At 38.6% G+C, this 22,930-nt stretch overlaps 1 protein-coding gene across 1 annotated transcript in view; it reads left to right on the top strand.

Moving 5' to 3' along the window:
* The window catches only part of ABCC4 (ATP-binding cassette, sub-family C (CFTR/MRP), member 4), a 141,739-nt gene that overhangs the window by 56,751 nt on the left and 62,058 nt on the right, over positions 1 to 22,930 (top strand). The window contains exon 20 of the mRNA XM_009891916.1: positions 19,826 to 19,905. Within this exon, the coding sequence (XP_009890218.1) occupies positions 19,826 to 19,905 (80 nt within the window). The remainder of the gene's footprint in view (positions 1 to 19,825; positions 19,906 to 22,930) is intronic.

Genomic DNA, 22,930 nt, shown 5'->3' with positions numbered 1-22,930 from the left:
CCAGAAGGCCAACCGTATCCTGGGCTGCATCAGAAGTGTGGCCAGCAGGTCAAGGGAGGTGATTCTGCCCCTCTACTCCACTCTTGTGAGACCCCACCTGGAGTACTGCGTCCAGCTCTGGAGCCCCCTACATAAGAAAGACATGGACCTGCTGGAGCATGTCCAGAGGAGACCCATGAGGATGATCCAAGGGCTGGAGCACCTCTCCTATGAAGACAGGCTGAGAGAGTTGGGGCTGTTCAGCCTGGAGAAGAGAAGGCTCCGGGGAGATCTTTATTGCAGCCTTCCAGTACCTAAAGGGGGCCTACAGGAGAGCTGGGGAAGGACTTTTTAACTAGGTCATGTAGTGACAGAACGAGGGGAATGGATATAAACTGGAAGAGGGCAAGTTTAGATTAAACATTAGGAAGAAGTTTTTCACTTTGAGGGTTGTAAGGCACTGGAACAGGTTGCGCAGAGAGGTTGTTGAGGCCCCATCCCTGGAGGTGTTCAAGGCCAGGCTGGACGTGGCTTTGGACAACCTGGTGTAGTGGGAGGTGTCCCCGTCTATGTCAGGGGGTTTGGAACTCGATGATGTTCAAGGTCCTTTCCAACCTAAACCGTTCTATGATTTTATCAATATAGAGGTCACTAATACTCCTCGAACTTGAGCTTTTATAATGTGCTACTTGTGCAACATGTAGGACATTCATAAACTCAAAGGAGGTTTAAAGTTAAACTCCTCCTAAGTTCATGGGGTTTTTTGTCCACCGGCATGGTCTTTGTCAGTTTTCACCTACTGTGTACCTGAATTTATCCTCTGCTTTCTTGTCTGGGAATGCTACTCTTCCATCTCTCTGAACCCCTTTACACTGTCTTCAGCATATGTCCTGCCCTCTTTCAAGCACAGATCTTCACTAGCCTGCGTTAGTGTTGGGGCACAGAGTGTAGAATAATCTGAAAGTGCATGGAAAACTGAGAAGGTGGAGATTTAGAACGCGGACATTATTGCTTGCAATTACAAGGTATAATGGATGGAGGATAGATAGCCTCACTCTTCTGTTCCTCAGTTTTCTTTTTATCAGATGTGATGAGATTTATCTGTGTGTGTGGTAAACCTGTTTTTTCTCAATGAAGTTATTGTCTGTTTAATATGCAAATGATGCAATGCAGAATATTGCTAATTCGTGTGTAGGCAAGAAAAACCTCTCTGCTTTGTGGTAAGTTTCCCTTCATGGGGAATACATGTTCATTTGTCCCTGCATGTATTCATTTCTCATCATAATTTCACATTCATCAGTTTGAATGTTTGCAACCCAAAATAGACACAGTTCAGTCTAAATTTTCAGACAAAGTTCCTACATCTGTTTTTAAGATGTCATAATTTCTCATACAGGAATACTGTCCCTGCCCCATCCTTTCTAGGACGTGCCCAGAGGACAGTAAGTGATTAGATGCCGGGAGCGTTTGCTCAGTGTTGTTTTTTTCCCCTCCCTCCTTTTTAATATGAACATTTAAAGCTGTAAATAAACTTTACACTATCTCATTCATCTCTTCTTCCAGTGCACTTACTTTATGTTTATAATCTGTCATGCTGGTCTTTAGAGAGAAGGTGGTGAGCGTCTGTCTTCACTTAGAGAGATTGGGTTTAGAATGTTAAATGTTTTATATGCAGCAATCTTCTCATTACATGGGGTAATGAACAGTTTCAGAAGTACTGTTGCTGTCTATCACTCGTGTTTGCTTTCTCTGCCCTCTCACGGAAATAGGGGAATATATTCTTAATGCTGGACGCTTAATGAAGAACCTTCTATTTTTGTTATGACCTGTAAACATGGGTAAATCTGCGCATTGCCTAATGAGATAGGAGCCTAACTTTCTTTCGGTTTACAGAAGAAGAAGCTAAAAGCAAATTGAAGTGCCGCGGTTCCTGTGCCTGTTCACACCAGATTTGCTGTATGGCGTTTCCTTGGTTAAGTTATTGTTAAGTATAAAGTACAAATGGCATCTTTCTTATAGTAAGATTATCCTTTCAGTAACAGAGGTTAGTGGTTCAGTGAGTAAAATAAATGCTTTTCTGGCATAAAATAATGAACTTCAAGTCCGTGATTATTTCTATTTTCTAGCCATTTAGGATTTCGGTTTGAAGAGTGTGTATGAGAAATGACAAGGTAAAGAAGGGTATTCACAAAGGTTAACATTAGCCTATGTTTACCAGGTACGTGATAGAGAGTCAGACTCTTCCAGGGCATTATTGAGAGCGCCAATGTTAGGCTTTTGCTCAAAATCTCATTGGAGTAGAGCTGTCTTTCCTACCCACTACAGTGTTGGGGGTTCAGGGTATCTAGCTGTCTCTGTGCTTAAGGGCGGGTATCTTAAAATCTTCGGTGTTCTGAATTTACCACTACATTTAAGAAAAAGGAATGGACCATAATTTTAATATTTATTTTTTTATACATATATACCCCCCCTATAAAATATCTATCTTAAAAATACATATATACATATATAAAAACCTCATGTGCCTTGCCTGATGTTACTGTAATGCTTCTTTCCTTTCTCCCTTCCTTCGTTCCCCAGTCTCCTCTTAGAAGAACAATTCTCCTTCCCTCCAGTCTCAACAACTGGCCAAAAGTAAACAATTACTGTTCGCCTTCCAGAATATTTCTGGTATTTCCTGACTAAAAAAATGGTAAAATGGTCAAAGAAAGTAGTAGTTACCTTTAGTCAGCTAATGTTGCCTTACTCTTGGAGAAAAAGAAAAAATAAAATTGGTGCTGATTTAGGACAAAAGATACCTGCAGAAACCTCTGCAAATTGAAAGCACCAGAATTGTGAAATACAGATGGTTTTAGCTTTAGAAGTGTCATCGTTGTTTTTTCTGTTGGACTAACAATATAGAAGGAACATTTTTTCCCCCAATATTTTCAACAGAAAACTAGTTATACTAGACTTGTTCTAATATTAAGAAATCTTATCTAAGGAACGCTTTCAAAATAAACCAAATTTGAGAGAAAAAAGTGCCTTGAGCTTTTTATAAAGCTGACAAGTTTTAATATTCCAAATATGTATTGACAATGATCTTCTTTCATAATTAAGCTATGAGTATGGTTTAATATTGAATTCAAAGCTATTCACTAAATGCTGCTTATGTTTAAACCCTCAAAAATCCCTGATAGAAAAAATGGAAAAAACAATCCCAACATATTTATTTTTTTTAAATTGAGATAAGAAAAAATAAACTCTGCTGCACCTCAATTTAATAACCAGTGTTGCTCAGCTACTACCAAAGGCTTAAGGAACAGTGTTTAGAAATGATTGTTTGAAATAAGTGTTTCTCAAAGATTATGAGGGCTTATACAGATGATTTTGTTCACCTGCTGCGTGTTCAAGAGTAGAAGTGTCCAATCTGACACTTTGCAGAAGTGTTTGCTTGAAAAATAGAAACATTCCTGTGGAAAAAATAGGATTTCATTAATTGTTTTCCCATCTTAGCCACGCAATAAAGCAATATTATTATGTACTTTTAATAGAGACAGAAACGTTTTGTGAAATGCAAAATCCCAAGTTTCTGAAATTATCTGAGATGTTTTCATCTTAAAATGTAGTGCTGCGAGCACCGCTTAATTTGTTAATACCTTTGTGCTCTGCTTCTGGTTTTTGTACTTCTCATGAGATGCAAGACGTTTCAACTGCTTATTGACTGCTTTTTATTAATTGTAAAGAAGTCATGGAGGTGTTTTGAATAGAAAGCTTATTTATTTTTCAACTAAACGGGCAGAAGGAGAACAAGTTAGTGTTATGGTTCTTGGACAAACCGAAGAATATATTCGTTCTTTGACTCTATGAGGAGGAGATGCAAGAATATTATCTCATCTTTAAAGGGATGGTTGTTCTTCATAATGGAGCTTGACCAGTAGGATAGACAAAGTACACTGTAAGAGGAAGTGTGATGGGTGTAACGCTTGTTCCTTAGACCAAATTTGCCTCTTGCTGTATGCCTTTCTGCTGTGATACCAAAGCAATTCAGAGAGGAAACAGAGCAAGGAAGGCAGCTATTTTAATTAGTGAATTCCAGACTATCCTCAAAGGCTGTGATACTTCGATCTAATTCAGTCTTCTGATTTTCTGTTGATTCTTCCAAATGCTTCAGACTTACTCAGACAAAAGCCTCTTTCTTCACAATTGTCAAATTTCATTGAATCTCAAGTCTTGGTGATAGAGTTTAATTGTCAGCAAAATAAGTCTTGGTTTCTGTAAATTGTTTGATCCTCAATTGGTTTAGAAGTGACAATATACTTTCTTTTACAGGGTTTAGATATTGTTTCCATGTGGCATATGGAGCAAAGTTGGACCAACTGAAGAAATGACTTCAATTGTTTTCTGTCAGGAAGGCTTAGACAAAGAGCTTAGTCTCAGATCCTTTAAAGTTCAAGCATCTGCCACTAGGGGCAAAAATTATTTTCCTGTAGGCATTCATCTTTTATTGTAGTTTTACTGTGCTGCTTCACTTGGTTGATAATCTAATTTAAACCTCAGAGATGAGTCATACCTCCTCAATGGGATTCACAGCTAGTTTAAATTCTCTGATGTCAGAACCTTTCAGTTTTTCTGGGATCTTTTTTCTGAGCATAATGGTCCTTTGAGTGTCTGAATGCACGGAGGACAGAATGTGACCCATGCAAGCGGTAACACTTAAGTGATACCGTTTTACAAGGTACTTAGGGTGTTGATTTCAATATTCATTTGGGTTTCTAGTTCAGGTTGTTTGTGATGTTTTGACTTAATTTGGGTCCTAATCATGCCAAGTGGTCCATTGTGGACAGACTTCTGCAGATGTGAGGGTGGTACCCCACTGAAGTAAGGAGCCTTCTGGAAGGTGGAATAGACCTCCCCAGATGAATCATGTGGTGTACTAGAGACTTTTGTTTTGTAGGACCAGCATTTTCTATACTGTGATATGACAGTGTGCCAGAAAAACACTGGATTATGAAAGGATACAAAACCTCGATGTCAAGAGACATTTCAGTCTCCTTTCTTTGGAAAAACAAAACAAACAAACAAACCCCCGATTTAGGTCCAGAAGGCCCTAAAAGGTTTTTGAGTGACCCAAACACTTAAACTCGTTCATGACCTCTTCCTGAAAGCATGACCACTATATAGTTGACCGCTAACTTGAAGAATTGAATGTTCATATTTGGAATGTGAATTGCTATTTAAGGACTTCCTCTCCAGAGTCAGTCAAGGACAAAATAGACATTCAAAAAGTTAAGAGGCGTTGTAAATACCATTCAGCTGTGATGAAAAGTTTATTGAATGCTTTTCATATGCATTCTAAAGTTAAGCTACATTTTGAAAACCATCAGAGCCAACATTTGTTCTCTAAATATTATAGTTAAATATCTACAATGCTAAGTTGTTACTAATTAATACTCTGTAATATTAATAGTGGTTGGGGTTTTGACATAATTTTGCCTTCCATGGTTTATTTTGCTTGAAGTTACACTTTTTGTTTCATATATTTTAACGATGTATCCACAAATTAATCCAGAATCAAGTTCTGTGCTCATGCTGTTTTGTGAAGAGGGAAGGAGAAATACAAGATGTTTTTCTGTCATTTAATTTCATTATTATATGTGTGTTTTTCCATTTTAATCTTGCCTTTTTAGACACAGAATAACGGCAAAGCAGTTGTTTTAACACAGTCTTTCCCAAAATGTCTGGGATAAGATTATGATCAGTGATTGTTTGCAAAATTAGTAGTGCTTGTTCCAAAATATAACTTCTGCTTTAGGTCCATCAAAGGATTTGATAGTGTTTTATATACTGGATATAGATACCTGAAAGATTTTTGTCATAGTCTTTGCATCGCTCCTCTAGTTGTCCACTTCTTTGCAGTCCTGGAAATTCTTTCATCCTAATGTGTGTGATTTCTGTAGTTTCAGCAGAGAAGCTGCTGGTTTAAAAAGAAAAAAAAATAGACATCAGAGAAACCAAATGAGTGCATAAATAAGTGAACCATTAAGACCCAAAGACAGACATGTTTATTTTGAAGGAAGAAAGCAGACTTTTCTGAGAATTCCTTTACCTGAAATCTCAAGACCCCGTGTGAATGGAAGTAAGCAAACTAATTAGAGTATACTCTAAAGATGAACTTGAGACACAACTGCTGTTGCCCCTTCAGTTCTGTAGTTAGCAGAGTGAAATATGCTCCTGTAAGAGCAGTTTAAAGCCAGAAGTAACTAAAATCCTCTGAACTGTTCTCTAAAGGCATCTCTCTCAATAGGTAGCGAGTCTTGTCTCGTCTGTCTAAGTACAACCTTGTGAATAGTCTGTGTGTGGATCAAACACTGATGGTTATGCAATACATCCTGGATGCACTTTGCCATCTCCCTTCGTGTGACAGTGGCCTTTTGGCTTCTTCAGTTTTAATCTGGGAACTGTTTCAGAACCCGATCTCTCACTTGCTGTAAGGATTTCCCATGTTTTTCAGTGTAAAACACCCTTCCTGTTGCCTTCATGGCTTGTGTGTAGTTATTGTAGTTCCCCTAGCTGGCTTTCTCTGTCTCTCTGCGTTTCCAAAACATTAATTCAGGTACTCTTCTAGTTTAAGTATTGCAGCCACCTTCTGTTCTCACGTGCTTTGTCCCAAACTCTTCCACGCTTTCTAGTCTATGCCTCGCTGTGTTTGGCTTCGTGCCTTGGTTGTGCGTGGGATGACCTTCTCTCCTTTTCTTCAGGAGTGCTTATTTGTATCCAGAACTTGTGCCCTTCCACGGTGAAGGAGAATGGAAGAAGCAATGTTGAAGGAAGAGGGAGGAGAATAAATGGGGAGCGGATATGCAATGAATGAAGCTGAGGGTGAAGGAGAGGGCACATGCAAGCAGCCAGTCTGTACAGGGCAAAAATTCAAGTCAATATGTACAAAGCTCTCTCGATGTCCAAACATCCCAAGTTTGGCAACTTCTGTGACTGTTACTGCCAGCTACTCTTTTGACAGTTCTGTCTTGCAGCTCCTCCCCAGGGCCAGATGGAGTGAAGGCTCTTTCTTGATCATACGGCCCCGGTGTACTTCGAGGGAGTCTACCAGGAGATGTAGAAAGGAGTGTGGCTTCATTTGAGCGTTAGCCCTCTTCCCATGCAAAGCTTTTACTATTTCTGCACCTGGTAACTGGAGCTGTTGGCACATTCCTGTGTTTTTTTTCCTCCCTCCCTCATCGTTTTGCCTGCTTATCTTTCATGCTTACATCTTTGTAACTTCCTGCTCTCTGTGCAGTAAAGTTCATCCACAAGCTTGGCTCTTCTTCATCTTAAAATCATCTCTCAAGATACACCAGTATCATTGTAACCGCAGTATAACTATACACTGGCAGTAGTTAAACATATGGGTGGAGAAACTCATTAATTCCCTGACCCCTTTGTTTTCCTGAACTTAAAAAGAAAAGAAAAAAAAAAGGCAAAAAGGCACACATCTTGTCCTGCAACTTTCTGTTCCAACTTACTGCTACATCTTCCTTTTGCTTGTTGTTCCTTTTATAGTCAGTTGTGTTGGTTTCTCTTAACTGACACAACAAACTCTTCAGGGCAGGGCACGCTGCTGGCTACGTGATGGTCCAGCGTGCATCCTAGTGAGGCTCTGCCTCCCACTTCAGATATATTAATCCTCTTTTGGGTGTTTCTGTCATGCAAATAACAAATGACAGTGTTCTCAGGAGTCCCTTGTTGCAAGCGGCACTCTTCTATTTTTGCCTATTTATTTATTTAGGAGTTCATAGTGCTGGACAGCTGTAAATCAGAGCTTCACAGTGAAGTCTGTCTTTGAATTGAACAAAGACAAAATAGATTGTAAATTGTATACACTTTTGCTTGACTGTTCAGTGAAGCCTTTTTTTTTTTTCTCCTTGATGTGTGTGATTTTTTTTTTCTGTTTATAGAAAAAAAATAAATGTTGCTGTTAACATATTTATGGTTATGATTCTAACTTTCTTATTTAAAAGCCATGAAAAAATAGATAATTATAGGGCTATGTTAGATTTTTCTTTAATTTTAAACGAGGTGTATGTAAGCGTGTGTTTTTAAACTAATTTAACCTCTAGCATTCAGCTGTCTAAAAATCCGGGGGTGTGTGAATTTAAGGTATATTTCTATATGAACATTAAATGTTCTTTGATTTTTGAATTATACACTACTCGTGTTTTGGTATGGTCAGCAACTACTTACTTATTTGCAACTATTTACTCTAGTATGTTTTTCTTTTTTGTTTTTGAGGTGAAGCTTTCTAAAAGTTGCCCAGTAGAGGGGGTAGAGTAAAGTCATATGCAGTGCAATATAACTTTTCACAGTGCTTAGCATTTAATCATTTAATTATTCAAATTTCTTTCTTTTAATGTAATGAATATACTATAGAGTAGAAAAGAGGTCATATTTTGGTTTTTTTTATCATTTGAATGTATAGTATACCCCACATTTCCATTTCAGTGTTGTTAATTATAGGTTAGGCTGTAAAGAAGTTTACATTATAGTGATATTTTTTTCCCCAGAAGCGGATGGCCCAAAGAAATGCATTGTCAGACTATATCTAGATTCCTTTGGACAGCACTCCTTGCTTGAAGAAAATGCTTGGGATGTGGTTGCCTTTAGCTTTTCTGAGAGAAAAGATTTTTTTGATTGTTTCTCTGGCGAGATTTGCAAGTGGAATTTGATGCCAATCACAAAACCGAAGAGGAGGTGAAGTCATCCCTCCTTATACCCTACAGCCCACTCCGCAGTAAAGAGTCCGTTCCGTGCCCTAAATTACCAAAGGAGGAGAAAAAGAAAAAAAAGATTTGAATCCAGCTGTAGTCCCTCCCATGCTGATTGCTGTAGCCTTGAGGCACGCACTCATTTGCCTTCTTCCGGTGCCATACTTAACTTACTGATTCATCCAAAGGGAGAGCAGCTTCAAGAGCAGAGGCTGAAGGAGGCCTACCGCAGAATTGCCTCTAGTAGAGCAATTAACACGCTCGCTGGAGAGGTGGGCGACCCACATTCAGTGCCTGCTCCGTGACTGGTAAAAATAACACGTTCCTTTGCGTCTCTGCCCAGCCTTCGCCTCTCGTGTAAGTGTCCTGACCCCTGGGCTTGGCTGTAGCTGTATAAACAGGATGACAGGTTTCCCAATATCTTCTTCTTTTGTGGTTTTGTGAATGGTACCTAAGTTGTGAATCTAGTTGTTTCCAAATTTTCTGTGGCTTTGCTCTATGTGGTTTAAAATGTCCTAAATTGAAGCAAGAATTTTGATTTCATGGGGGGGGTGGTGTCTTTTTTTAGCACACAGCAAATTTTCCATGCAAATGCTTTGATTATTTGCAGTGCAAACTAAAAGAGACAGTTCTAATTTCCTGATAGTTAGAGCAGAATTTCTCTTGAGTTCGGTAGTAATGATATTTCATGTGAGACAGGAACAAAAAAACACTGAAAATTATCCATTCTGAATTCTAGATAGCCAAATCCATGTTGTTACAGTGGCTTTTTAGAAAGGAAAAGGTATTTCAGGAATCGTTACATGGGTACATAATGAATGAGCTTTAGAGAGAATCTCTCCTTGCCAAACAATTCACATTTTCCAGAAGAGGAGAGAAAGAAAAAGAAACTGAAGCTAAAGAAAAATGGGCGATCGAACCAATGGAACATGCCAAGCAGAAGATGAGGGTTTACAAAGTCAGACGAAGACATGAAATGCCTCTGCTGTTTGAGCTGCTCAAAGGCTTTATCCTCCAAATGGATGGGCTCAGTAGAGGCCAGAAGTCTTGGCTTGGCTTTCACAGCAACAGTTCGTATAGAATTCCCTTCCGTGGCTTCAAAAAAGGAAGAAAATGGATGGACTACATCAGAATCATTCTCTTCAGTGTGTGGGAGGGGATCTGAATATTGGTAAAATACAGGGTAAATTTATTTTTTTTTTTCCTGAGTGATAACTGTATCAGCCATATAGCAGTTTCAACTGAAGATTTCAGGAGGCCAAAGCTTTTATTCAGTAATGTCCTACTTGGTTACTGTCCTTTTAGACTGAAGTGATGACTGTGCCCTTCAAACTTCAAGGCCTTAAAAAAAAAAAAAAAAAAAACAACTAGACGGGGAGGGGAGAGGAAAAACATTAAAAAGCAGCAGATTAAGATTCTTATTCAGTGAATTACCATTAGGGTATGGAATGGTAAGAAAATCAACAAATATCAGCAAATTTGCAAAAGCTATGTGGGATTTCCCCCTCTCTCATATTTTCTGAAATACAGCAGTTAAAGTCTATTCCAAATCCAGTCTTGATAGCATAAATAGCGCAGGAAAACTCCTTTTTGTTGTTGGAAAAACCTTACCAGAAAGGTAACATCTATTTCCATTTTTGTTTTAATCCTTGTATTGATGTATATTTATATATAACCTCCAAATCAGAAAGTAGCTCCAAAAGCTGTATTTCTCCTCTTACGTAAAAATTCCAGCAGCAGAATACTCTTCAGATATTTTAGTCCATCCTGATTTGTAGCGTTCAGTTGAATTCATTGTAAGCGCCCCCTCCAGCAAAACACCACTTGGGACATATTTTCAATCCACCTTGGATTTATAGCAGAAAGGAGAACTAGACAACGCAAATGCCCTTTCAGAAGTGGATGCGTTTGTGGTTAAATAGTTTAGCAAAGAATTAAATTCATAATCTTGCTAGTAAAAAGCCAATGTAGAACTATATTTCATATATACTATTCCAGGTTTCTGTTACAGTGATGCTTTGTATTGTGGCGAGAAGTTGAAGTAGGTGACTTCACGTCTGGAATAGAAAGAGAAGGTGATGTAAATCAACAGAAAATTCTATAGATAGTGTGCAACTTGACATCTTTTTAAGGGATGGTTGATAAGAAGTTGCAAGTGGCTACCATTTTTTAATTATTTGTTTTTTCCTTCAAGAGGGGCAAGGAGGCCAGCGTCAACTCTTCCTGTGCCCCCTCCTCTGTATAAATACTTTTTTGTTGTTGTTCAGTTGTGCCTCAGAAATATCTTGTTGCTTATGTTGTGGTATATAGCAGAAATTAAGTTGTGCTGTATTTGGGCAGTACATTAGAGTTGGTGGCTTGGTTTTAGTGTTTTATTTGTTTCGGTATGTTTAAATGTAGATTTTATTTAACTCAGGATAACTTAAAATACTTCCAGTGAATAAAAATGAGTTTAAAAAGAACCAGAAAGGATATCCAGAGCTTAACTTCTGGAATTGTTAGAACTTTGTTCCGTCGATCTTCATCACAGAATTGCGTTAGGTTAGGTTTAACATTACTCCAGGGATTGGGGAGGGAAGGGGTGGGCAGGTGTCTGCTTTCATTGTCTTTTGAATTATGAAGCAGAGATGTAGCTTTGTGCTCAGGTTATGGGATAAAACTTTGTTATATAGTCAGAAGTTTGTTCTTTTGAATGATTCCAATATGTTCTTTCACAATAAGTTACAAAAGAAAAAAAATCTGTGAACGTTAATTATTGGGGTAGGCAGTATCATTGCAGGGATCAATAATTTGAAAGTTGCTAATGAATATATTATCACAGATCTATCATGCTTTTGTAAAAGAGATCATTTCATTAGCAAGTATAATAGAGCACCAAAGTTAAATTCTGTTTGGCAAATTCTGTTGCAGCTGAAACTTGGTTAATTGATAATGGTATATAATATGAAGGGCAATTACAATGCAAAAGGTATTTTGAGATTTCTCATGAAAGCAATTTGAGCAACTTCTTGGAAAGTTGTTGGGGTTTTTTTTCCACCAATATGTTTTTCTTTGTGTGCTTCTGTTTTTAATCAAGACTATATATATATATCCTTTCGGCATTGTATCATAAGTGAGGAGATGGATTTTGGCTGGTGATAACTGATGTTAATGCACGTGCTTTTCTGAGCATATGCAGGAAAAAAGACAAATCAACTGTACCACATAATTTAGCAGAGGGATAAGTCAACTTGCATGGAGCATTGACCTATTTTGATTTTCTACATGCAGGGTAGTTCTAATCAGTAGGTCGTTAAAATACTGTCTGTTTCTAGTGGACTGGAAAGCTCAAGAAACAACTGTATAGTTAAGATCAATGTGTTCATACTAGGTAATGCAGACGTCTCCATCAGCAGTAAAAATAGAAATTCATTTCCAGAGAAGCCTGCTTTCTATTCTTATCTTTGTCATAGTTATCCTTCTTTCTTTAAATCCTACACTTAAAAATAAGATCAAACACAGTGTTCACGTTTTCTTCTCGTTTCCTAACTGTTTTCCTGTTTGACAGCATTTGTGTAAAAAGTCCTTTTCAAGTAGTAAATTAATTTGGATAGAAGGCATCCCACCTGAATTCATTACATGCTGGCAGTTTAGATAAATGGATGTTATGATCTCAGCATATTTTGGCCCAGCACCACTGTGCCCATTTGCAAATGTCTGAGAAAGTGATAATATTCCTGTCAGTTTCAGGCTGCTAAAGGAAAAAAAAAAAAAATGGGGTAGAATTTCTGATTTATATTTATAGGATGCCTGTGGGGAAGACAGTAATGCTGTATATGGCAGTTTGTGTGGACATGTGGTGCTAAACATATATTAAAAAAAGATAACAGACCTATTGACGTTTCTTTGTAGAAATATGGAAGAAAAGCCAGAGTAGATCAGTAATTGACAGCTATGCAGGAGATGCATTTCCAGATTTCTTTCTGAAGAAATATTTCACAAACTTACAATTCCTTTCGAAGTCGGTAATCCATCTTTAATTATTTTGTTGATTTCATAGTTGTATTTCACAAGGTTGATGTAATGTCTGCTTCCTGCCAACATTTGATATGGACAATCCACTTTGTCACTGCTTTGATGAAACGGAAGTCTGCTTGTAGTTGCAGTACTTTTTTCTTTTTCTTTTTTTTTTTTCTTTTTTCCGTGTATGTGTGTGAACTGAGCGCGGGTGAAGACTTATCAGTCACCGAATGCCATAGCTTAACAGCAAGATACGTGGTGAGCTGTCGATTTATACCACTGACAGAATGGGAAGCATGTTCAATGTAGTTAAACTGATGGGCGTTTAAATGTACCCATTTCTGTGCAGCTGTGGGGTTTTTTTTTTATTATTCCTACCTTTGAGTATGCTTTTATTACCACATGTACACTTCAGAGCATTATTTACTACAATATCTACGTTTAAAATGACTTTGGCTTTATAAGCTGTAATTTGGACTGTTTGAGGATGTGATTTCTCTCTTGAGGGTAAGTTAACACCTCTGCCTATACACAAACTGCGACGTGGTCTGTTGCAGCGTGTGTCCCTGGGGCCGAGCGTGGTGGTGGCCACCCTGCGGTGGTGGGTGCCCCGGTGCCTGGTGTCAGCAGGGTGATGCACCGGGGGTGAGGGGCTTCTCCTCCTCGTGGAGTGAAGTAGGTGGGGGTGAAGCGGGTGCTTTCAACTGTCCTAACATCGGTCCCTCTGAATTAACATTGTCTTAGACCAGAAGAGCATCATCTCTGTGGCATGGCTGCCTTCAAGCAAAGTGCAATCCTGGTTGGGGTTGCTTACATTTAGTTATACATGTATGACTAAGTACCTTCTTGAATCCGTTCCTAGCGGTACGAGTTGCTTTCAGACAGGTTTCTGCGAGTTTGCAGCAAGGAGTGGGAGATAATAGTGTAAATTAAACACTTACTACTTTTTCTTGGTGGAGGCTGGGCAGTGGGGGAGTGTTCCTAGCTTCACTGTTGCAGATAAAGAGATTTTGAATATTATTTTTTTTCCCCCCCTGGTAAATGCAGTGTACTTGTATGTGAAATTTGGTATTTAGGCCAATTGCCACAGAGGAGTTTAGGTTACTATGCAAAGCAGTATTTATTAATAACGTTTACGTGTTGAACTAAAGTGTGATGCAATTAAAATTCCCTAGATTGAGGATTAGCCGGATTTCTAAGGGGGGAGTAATCCAAGAGCATGCGCCCCATGCGCACGCACACATACAAGCGGCAAGAACTTTCTATCCTTAGAAGGACCTTCTCTTAAAACCTTTTTCTTTTCCAAAGAGGCAAATTTGTGGACTAGAGAAGTAGCAACAAAATATTTCTGCAATATGTGATGAAACAAGTGGGTATAAAGGCTTTGTAAATTGTTTGCAGGGTATATAAAATCAATCTGCCCACTCTATTCTGTTGTACAGAAGTGTTTCAGTGAATGCACTGGCCAACAAAGTATACTGAAATGCCAAATACCTTTAGAAATAATGTACTGCTGCTCTTAGGGTCCTTGATGTTTGGTATTTAAGTTGCACAACACTGAATGCTATTGGTGGCATTTGGTTGTTCCAGTGGAGGATCCTAGTTTCTTGTTTTTTTAAAAAAAAAAAAATCCTTTTCTTTTCTGGTGTTTACATCCTAAGTGTTGATTCAGTTCGGATTATATTTCTTTCATGGTGAAGTATGTATAAACATTTTAAATAGGTGTGGCACACTGTCAAGTGTTTTCATTATTTGGATGATAGGTTTGAACATCTATTCCAAAGTATCGGTAGGCACCTGCAGAAGCAAAGTGGGTATGTAGCACCTGAACACATTCTGATTCATGCAATTAAAGCAGTTTACAGAGTGAGAAAGAAAAGAGTATCACATACTGAGGTTTGCTGTCTTTTTCATGGAGAACAAAAGAGGTTTGATTCTTTCACTTCAAGTTTAGCCTAGCTGTTGTGTAGTGGAGGAGGTTTAATGAATCATTGTTTAACTTTGATACTGCCAAGTATTTGACCATTAAATAGTCTGAAATGTGTACATAGCACTTTGGTGACAGACCCTTATTTAACGGTGATTAATTGGCATTGAATAGTTATTTAATTACTTCGGAAGAAATCTAACAACAGTGTGTGTTCTGATTAAGTTATTTGATGTAAAAACAAACATAAGACTGTTGAAGAGAGCACGTTCTCTTTTGCAGCTTGCTACTGACGCTGCACACCACGTGGAAGCTTGAAAATGATTAAAACAGCAAATATTATTCACAAATTTGGATGCTGTTGTAACATTGGCATACTCAGTTCTTGATTTCTTAGAAGATGTTTTTGTTAGTGTTTTTATGAAATTTCCTTCACCTTACAAGTTTTAGATTTAGTATTTTCTTTGTGCTTTTGAAGCCCAGACTGAAACTCACTGGGATAAGTAAAGGGTGCGAGTATTAAGTGAGCTTGAAACTTTTTTAAATTTAAAATACTGGACTAGATCTAAGAATTATTGTCTCCTGGCATGTATTTATATCACAGAAATGCTCACTTAAGGAATTTGGGGGTTTTGGATGTATGAAGTATTGTGGGAGGGTGATGTTGATAGTCTGTAAGTTTGGGAGAGAAGGACTTTAGGAGTTTTGGAGAGAAAAATAGTTTGATTTTTGTGGGGGTGAGTTGTGCAGGTCCTGCTCTTCTTGAATAGCAGGTGCCACAGTTTCTTTAATCTGAAGAACCATCCCCAAAAGTTAGGTTTGCAAATGCTGGTAGATACTGCAGTCATACCTGTGAGCCTTTTGAATCCTGACTCAAAATGGCTACTTTAACTTTCATATCTGGAATGTTTTCTCTTCCATGCTTCTTAATAATGCATAAGCAATCCACTGATTTACTGTGCTTCCAGTAAGTGGAAACAGTCGTTTCTTCATACCTTACGAAATAGACCTCATTTACTTGTAGACATCCTTATAAATGTAGCAATCGCTCTGGATGCAATACCGTGATGGCTATGGGGCATTTTGTGGAGATTTCCAAAGCATAGCACTTCTGCTTGGAGGTGCGTTGCTCTCTCTGGTATATGGTAAAGGAAGTTACTTGCTTTAGTGGGTTACCGTAGCCTGATCCTGCGTAGGACAACGCTGAATAAAATGCCAGTTTGGTTATTACCGTGTGAACAGGATCTGAAATACATCTCCAGGCCTGTGTTTTCTCTTATACAGTCACTGGGGTAATATCATTGAAAACCAGCAACAACAAAGTAGAGCTAAAGCTTGTGTCTTTGTTGCTTGCTTTTAGCAGTCAAAAGCATTAACGGCCATGGGATTAATGTTACGAGAGGGAGATACGGACCTCTTAGCAAGAAGCGAGGTATTTTCCTGGGCTTAATGACTTGAGGTGTCGTTTTCCAGACTTACTATGTGCAAACACTAAATAGACCATAAATGACATTTTTTCAATAACTTGAAGTTTAAAAAAAAAAAAAGAAGTTCTGCTACCAGAGGTTCATCTGAATTTGGGAAGCGGCCAATTCACATCCCCACTGTCTAAATTGCTTTAATTGTATCAGGTGGACTGTAAAAGGTTCCAGTTCTCAAGGTCTGTCTTTTTCGTATACCATTTCTTTTGCTCACTCATATTTTTGTCTGTGTCATTTTACAGAATTTACATGTACAGAATTACTATATTTACATTTTAAAGAGGATTAGGCAGATTAAAAGATGTTTTCATGTTTTATTGATAACGTCAGATTAATTTCCACTTTCCTAGTGGCAGCTCACAGCTCTGGCAAAACACAGTCTGTTATACTTAACACTGTTATACTTAACAATTTCGTAAGGTAATTGCCAAAAATACTTTTTTGGCAGTTAATTAGCAGCTTGATTACTCATGGGAACTTGAATAGATGGTGGTTAGCAGATACATGGAAACGACAGTAAGACCAGAGGACCGGAAGCCAGCTCAAATGAGCTAAGTTTTCCTTAATGACCAAGTTCTTCAAAGAACTTCCCTGCAAGAGATGTTACTGTGGAGGAGAACATTGCCACAGTTGCTCTTGGTGTGCAGGATGAAGGCAAGTATTCTGCAGCTGTCACTTATGTCCATGCTGGCTCATTACCCTGTAAAGCGCCCCAACAGATCCGTATTGTGTTTGCAGCCTAAAGCTCTCCTTGTCGCAACACTGAAACTTTCTCAGAAAATGGCTGGAGATTGTCACAGACTCCAAACAATTGCCAACAAAAACCAAAACCCAGACTCAAAATCTGCAAAATTTCTCCTTGAGTTGCTCTTCAATAGAAATGAGAAGTGAACTCCAAGATGCCGTTGGAACTGAAACTAAAATCGCTTTTGACAGTGAGCATTTTGTAGTGGCTTCTCTCCTCTAGCCCTTAAGGCTTTGTCCTTACCATACAGAAGGAGAGCCAGCACAGTGCTTTTCCAGGAACAAGTTTGAACGTGCTCTTCTACTTGTGGGATGAGGGAGATCATGAAGGCATCACCTGATTCCTGGGGGTGCTGGCATCGACCTGACCTGCACTGTGGCCGTGGAAAGCAGCCAGCCTGAGTGACCTTGCTGCCACCCAGCAGTGTTGCCTGGGATGGCCTTTGTGGAACAGCTTCTTATATCAGAAGCTGGAGTACTGCATCCAGCTCTGGAGTCCCCAGCATAAGAAGGACATGGACCTGCTGGAGCGTGTCCACAGGAGAGCCACGAGGATGATCCAAGGGCTGGAGCACCTCTCCTATGAGGAGAGGCTGAGAGAGTTGGGGCTGTTCAGCCTGGAGAAGAGAAGGCTCCGGGGAGATCTTATTGCGGCCTTCCAGTACCTGAAGGGGGCCTACAGGAGAGCTGGGGAAGGACTTCTTACTAGGGCATGTAGTGACAGGACGAGGGGAATGGATATAAACTGGAAGAGGGCAGGTTTAGATTAAATATTAGGAAGAAGTTTTTCACTCTGAGGGTGGTGAGGCACTGGAACAGGTTGCCCAGAGAGGTTGTTGAGGCCCCACCCCTGGAGGTGTTCAAGGCCAGGCTGGACGGGGCCTTGGGCAACCTGGTATAGCAGGAGGGGTCCCTGCCTCTGACAGCGGGGTTGGAACTCGATGATCTTTAAGGTCCTTTCCAACCTAAACCATTCTATGATTCTATGATCAGCCTGAAAACACTACAAATAAACCTTATTTGGGTTTAAGAGGCAAAGGTGGATTCTAAGGTGGGGTTTGCATGCTGTGGGAATAATTCTTTGCCCTTGTGTTCAGCTTCTCATTGGTGGGTCTCACAGCGTTTCACGGAGGGGCTTGGCACTGTCACCTCTCCTTGCTCTGCTCTTCGCTCCGTAAAATGACGTGAAGTCACTCAGGAGGCAAGTGACAAAGCTGGGAACGGATTGCTAATACCCTGAGCGCAATCCGTTATGCCGTCTTGTTTCCCTCATCAGCCCCTCCTGGACAGGCTGCCCTGTCAGAAGGAAGCATTTAACCTTTTTGAAGGATTTTCTTTTTGCCAGTAAGGTCTTTGTTCGTTTGAAAATAAACTGGAATGTGATATTTAGGGATATTAAGAAGTCTTAGCTACAGCATGCATGCGATATGTGCTAGATCCCTCTTCCATGGCCAGTCTCTGTGTAAGGAAACCACAGGAAAAGGAAATTTAAAAAAAAAAATAAAATTGCCTTGGAGTTCCTCGTGGTGTATCTACCCCAACGTGAAATAAGTGAAAGGGAACATCCCCAGATGCCATTTCCAATAGAAACAGATGAAAGAGATTTTGCTAGTCTAGTGCTGTTATATACCCTTCCTCTCTGTGTGCAAAGCCTAAAAATAGGCTGACTTCTACTGCCTTTGCAACTGCCTCTGGTAGTAAAGTGCACCAGAACAAGCTGTTTGTCACCAGGTTTCTCTCTGGAGTTGTGTCCTAGGCTTGAGGAGAGCGTGTTTTCCGTATTGCTTGGTGTGGAACAGAACTTCCCTTAAAAAAAAAAAAAAAAAAATCGATGTTATGCCACAAAACTTGTAATTCTGAGACGGCCGTGAACAGAAAAATAGAATGATGTTGCTGCAGTAGTTACTTCAGTATTTCTTATCTCTGAATTACGTCTCCAATGCACTCCATGGAAACTTTAAACTTAACTACTTTCAGTTTAATGAGCTCCTTTGAAAAGAAAAAAAAAAGTCTTTTGTTGCCAATGCAGTGAATGTGTTTGTACCAGTTAGAAGTAATAATTGAATCAAGATATATGTAGATAAAAAAGCAATGTGAATGCATGTACGGGCATTACACACCTTAGAAAAGGTCAGATTCCCATCCTTAGCTTAGTTTCTTTCCTGGTGAGTAAAGATATTGATTAATAGAGAAAGATACTAATCCACTTATGGGTGGCAGCATTGTGACTTTAATTATTAAAGAACTCTTGCTATAACTGATTTTTCCACTCAAGTAGAACTTGGGAAAATAGAGAAGTGTAAATGCTTCACTGAGAGCAGATTAAAAATTGTTTTATTAGCTTTAATAAAGATCAGTATTGTCAAGGTTTTGAATAAGTATAAATGTAAGGCTGCATGAACGCAAATTTATCTCAAATTTTATTTCAGAAACGTCTGCAATTTGAACCCATGTATAATGGTGAAGGGGTTGGAACAGAAATACTAAAAAGGATCAGTAAGATCAACTATGATCTGGGACATGCATGCACTAGTGAGTTTGTCAGTGATAGGAGCAGATTCTGGCTGATGTTACTTGATGAAACTTGCATTACGTTGTCTGAACTGTAAAGCTTTACCTCCACATGTTAAGCATATAAAGCATGTGTGTTTCACCTGCTAAATTCTATTGAACTATTAGCTTCAAAGCCCATTTTAATTTTTTCCTAGCAGTTTAGGTAAAGGTTTTATATTCCAGTGAAGGGTGTTGGTAAAAAAAGTATTCTTCAAAATATATTTCAGCGGTTGTAAAAGATTCCCTTCGTGGTGGTTTCAAGAAGTGTCTTTTTATCTTTATATGCCAGTTGTTCCCTTTTAACTGTAACTAAAATGGTAAAACATGATGTGTTTAAGAGATTTGGGTCTTTTAAGGAATAATATTTACTTTCCTTTTCTTTTTCAACCCTGTTTCTATAGGAAGAATCTTAAATCGTTTCTCCAAAGATATTGGCCACCTGGATGACTTGCTTCCATTGACGTTTTTGGACTTTGTGCAGGTAATTCAGTTGCTACTGTCAGACTTCTGCACTGCATTCTGAATTTAGATTCCTGTATGCTTTGGTGAAGATCAGCTATTTGTCACAGATGGAGCTGAGTTGAATGAAAGTACTTGTTTGTGAAAGAAAGGTGCGGTTAAAATTTAATGTGTCAGTAAAAAGCTAACATGAGTAATAACTGGCAGGTAGGAGTGGCTATACACAGCTTGCTATTATGTCAGGATTTCAGTTCATAGTAGCTACATGCTTGGTAAATTGCTCCTGATTTGCCTCCAAGCAATCTGGCAAGCTTATTGCTGTTATAAGAAATATGTCCATAGTAAAGAAACAATCAACTCACATGAAAAGATAGCACAGATTAACCTAATTACGTGTCTACTTCCACAAAGAATCAAATGCTTACCACACCATTTTGGATTAAAATAGGTGTGGCTATTTACAAAGAAAAGATTAGTAGTAATAGGGTGAATATAATAGCCTTAATAGGAACAAGTGAAATAAGTTGCTGCAGACAAGAAAGATGGACAAAGCACTGAGATTTTGATGATGATGAAAGGATAAAGGATTATATATGACATCAAGGTAATTCTTCTGCTGCAGTTGCTATTAATCCTCTTTGTAAAAAAATTGCAGAAGGATAAAGCTGCAAAACAATTGATCATACTGTATCAAAATAATGTGAATCACAGAATACGCAGAATCATGGAGGTTAGAGAAAGAAATTACTTAGTGGATCACCTGGATCCACTTAGCGAATCAGACCTGTCATGCTCAAGTCAGAAATGTTTCTTATGGTGCTATTGCTAGCTTTGCTTCATCTCTTAGAGATAACTTATTCAGGATCTAAACCTTATTTTGACATCTTTAAAAATAAATTGAAGATTTATTTTTTTGTTTCTAGTTGAGCAGTTTAATCCCTTATTTTGACATCTTTAAAAATAAATCGAAGATGTTTCGAGTTGAGGAGTTTAATGATGTTGTTAATGCTGAACTCTTGAAAACAGGAAAAAAATTATTCCAAGGAGTTAGTAAGAACACTTCTTAAGATAAAGTCTTTCTCCTAGTTTAGTGAAGTTGTTAAAGTTAAGGTGTGTATTTGTTTTTCAAAGCATTACAGTGCCATATGTCATTTTGGGGAAGAAAGGAAGGTGATGTATTTTACCTGTCAATTAAAGCATTTGGGTTTTTTTGTGAGTTAGGGAGTTACTTATAGTGAATGTTAAGATTTTGAATTCATGGGTTTTTAAGGCCCTGACAAATTCTTTCCTGGAAGTGCAATATAAACATCTTTCTGTAATATACTACTCATTCTATATACATAATAGTATAATATACTTCTGTTTCTTCCATCTCATTAGCTGTCTTATTAGACAGAATATCTTACTGTATTTCAGCTCTCTTGGGACAATACGTATATGTCTTTCTTTTTGGCTGGATTCTCAGGCTGTCGTGCAATCCTTATCCTCTTCCCTTAGCATAGGATTTACATCCACAAAGTGGAAACCATCTCTTTTACATAGTGCTCCTTGGCCATTGGACCGAGCAATGCGGAGGGGTTTGTAGTTACTTAGGTTTGTCCCCTTTATAGCAGACTGCACTGTGTATGTTCATACTACTTGTGGCCAGAGCATCTTCTGTGTCCTGTGGTCTTGAGAAAAAACGATTAACCCTTTTCCTTAGTTCAGTGTATTTACAATAATGTGAGAGTTGTGTTGTAGCCCACTTGCACGGTGTTTTTGTAGCAAGAAACTGCGTGGGTGTTTTGCATGCCCTGGCATGTGGTTTAAAGGCATGTAGGGTTGTCTGAGGATGCAAAATTTGCTGGGAAAATGTTAGAGAAGTCTGCATAAGCAGAGGGAGCCAAAATTGGTGTGGTCTTGTCCATACTTCCTTTTGGGAGCAGACCCTGAAGCAAACTGTCTTGAGAATTACACTCTTTTTTTCTGAGGGAACCAACTGGTTTGCTCCAAAAGAAAGCTAAGGAAGAAGCTAACCTGTGTCCACGGCACGTACAGGGGACCAAATCGTCTATTAGCAAATTGGGAAACCTGGTTATTTGACCAGTGTATAGATTCTTTAGGCAGTATGTGCTTACCAAAATTTAACTGGTCTGGGATGAAAGAATGAAGGCTGTTGCTCCAGATGTGCTCGTTTTCTTCTTTCAAGCTCCTACTGTAAACCGCATTTTATAAACATTCCCCTCATGTTGATTGGTTTGTATATGTCTTTTAAATTGGTTATTGAAGAATTTGTCAAATTCTGAAGTTTGTATTTTAAGTGAAAAGTTTTCCTTTTCAAAAAAATGAAGTAGATGTTACATGTCCAGTACACTATTAACAAGATCCTGTGTTTCAGAGCTTGTCTGTTCTATTTGGCATCGGAAAAGAAAATTTAGAAACTTACTGTTGATTAATAATGCACTGCTATCCATAAGACAAAAGCACTTCCTTCTTGGCAGGTTTTCTAAAACTTACTGTTCTTGATCAGCAAGCTCGTTGGTTTTGTGGATGCCTTTTGAAATTCAATAGCAAAGATATGATATTTATTTCTGAAGAAGCATGGGTTTTTACAAAGGATAACTTATCAATTATGATAGAGATCTTTTGTCACTTGTTTTGTTTGCAGGTGTCTTTTATAAGACTTCCTATAATCCCTTCAGGAAGAAATATTTTCTCCTTTCTAAAAACAGTATTAGCTAAATATAAAAGCTCTGATCCCAGCCATTGTTGTTGATTCTTTGAGAGACATTTCCCAACATTCATTGTTTAAATGGTTGTCAGGAGGAATCAAGTGAAACTTAATAAACAATGCAGTAACTGGTTCATCTTACTTTGTGTGTAGAAGCTTTTCTTGAGCGGATTTGCATTGAGGCAGTGGTCCTTTTTCTGAGTTATTGCTGGGATCATTGTGAAGCATTCCACCCTTTTACTATATTGGCAAGTGAGCGTATAATTTCTGCACAAATAAACACAATGTGATTGGACACTCAAAAAACTACAATATGAGCCCATTTAAATAACTATAA

This window comes from Charadrius vociferus, unplaced genomic scaffold (assembly GCF_000708025.1).
Source record: "Charadrius vociferus isolate BGI_N301 unplaced genomic scaffold, ASM70802v2 scaffold110, whole genome shotgun sequence".
NCBI classification, from domain to species: domain Eukaryota; kingdom Metazoa; phylum Chordata; class Aves; order Charadriiformes; family Charadriidae; genus Charadrius; species Charadrius vociferus.
This window is presented reverse-complemented; position numbering and strand designations above follow the sequence as displayed.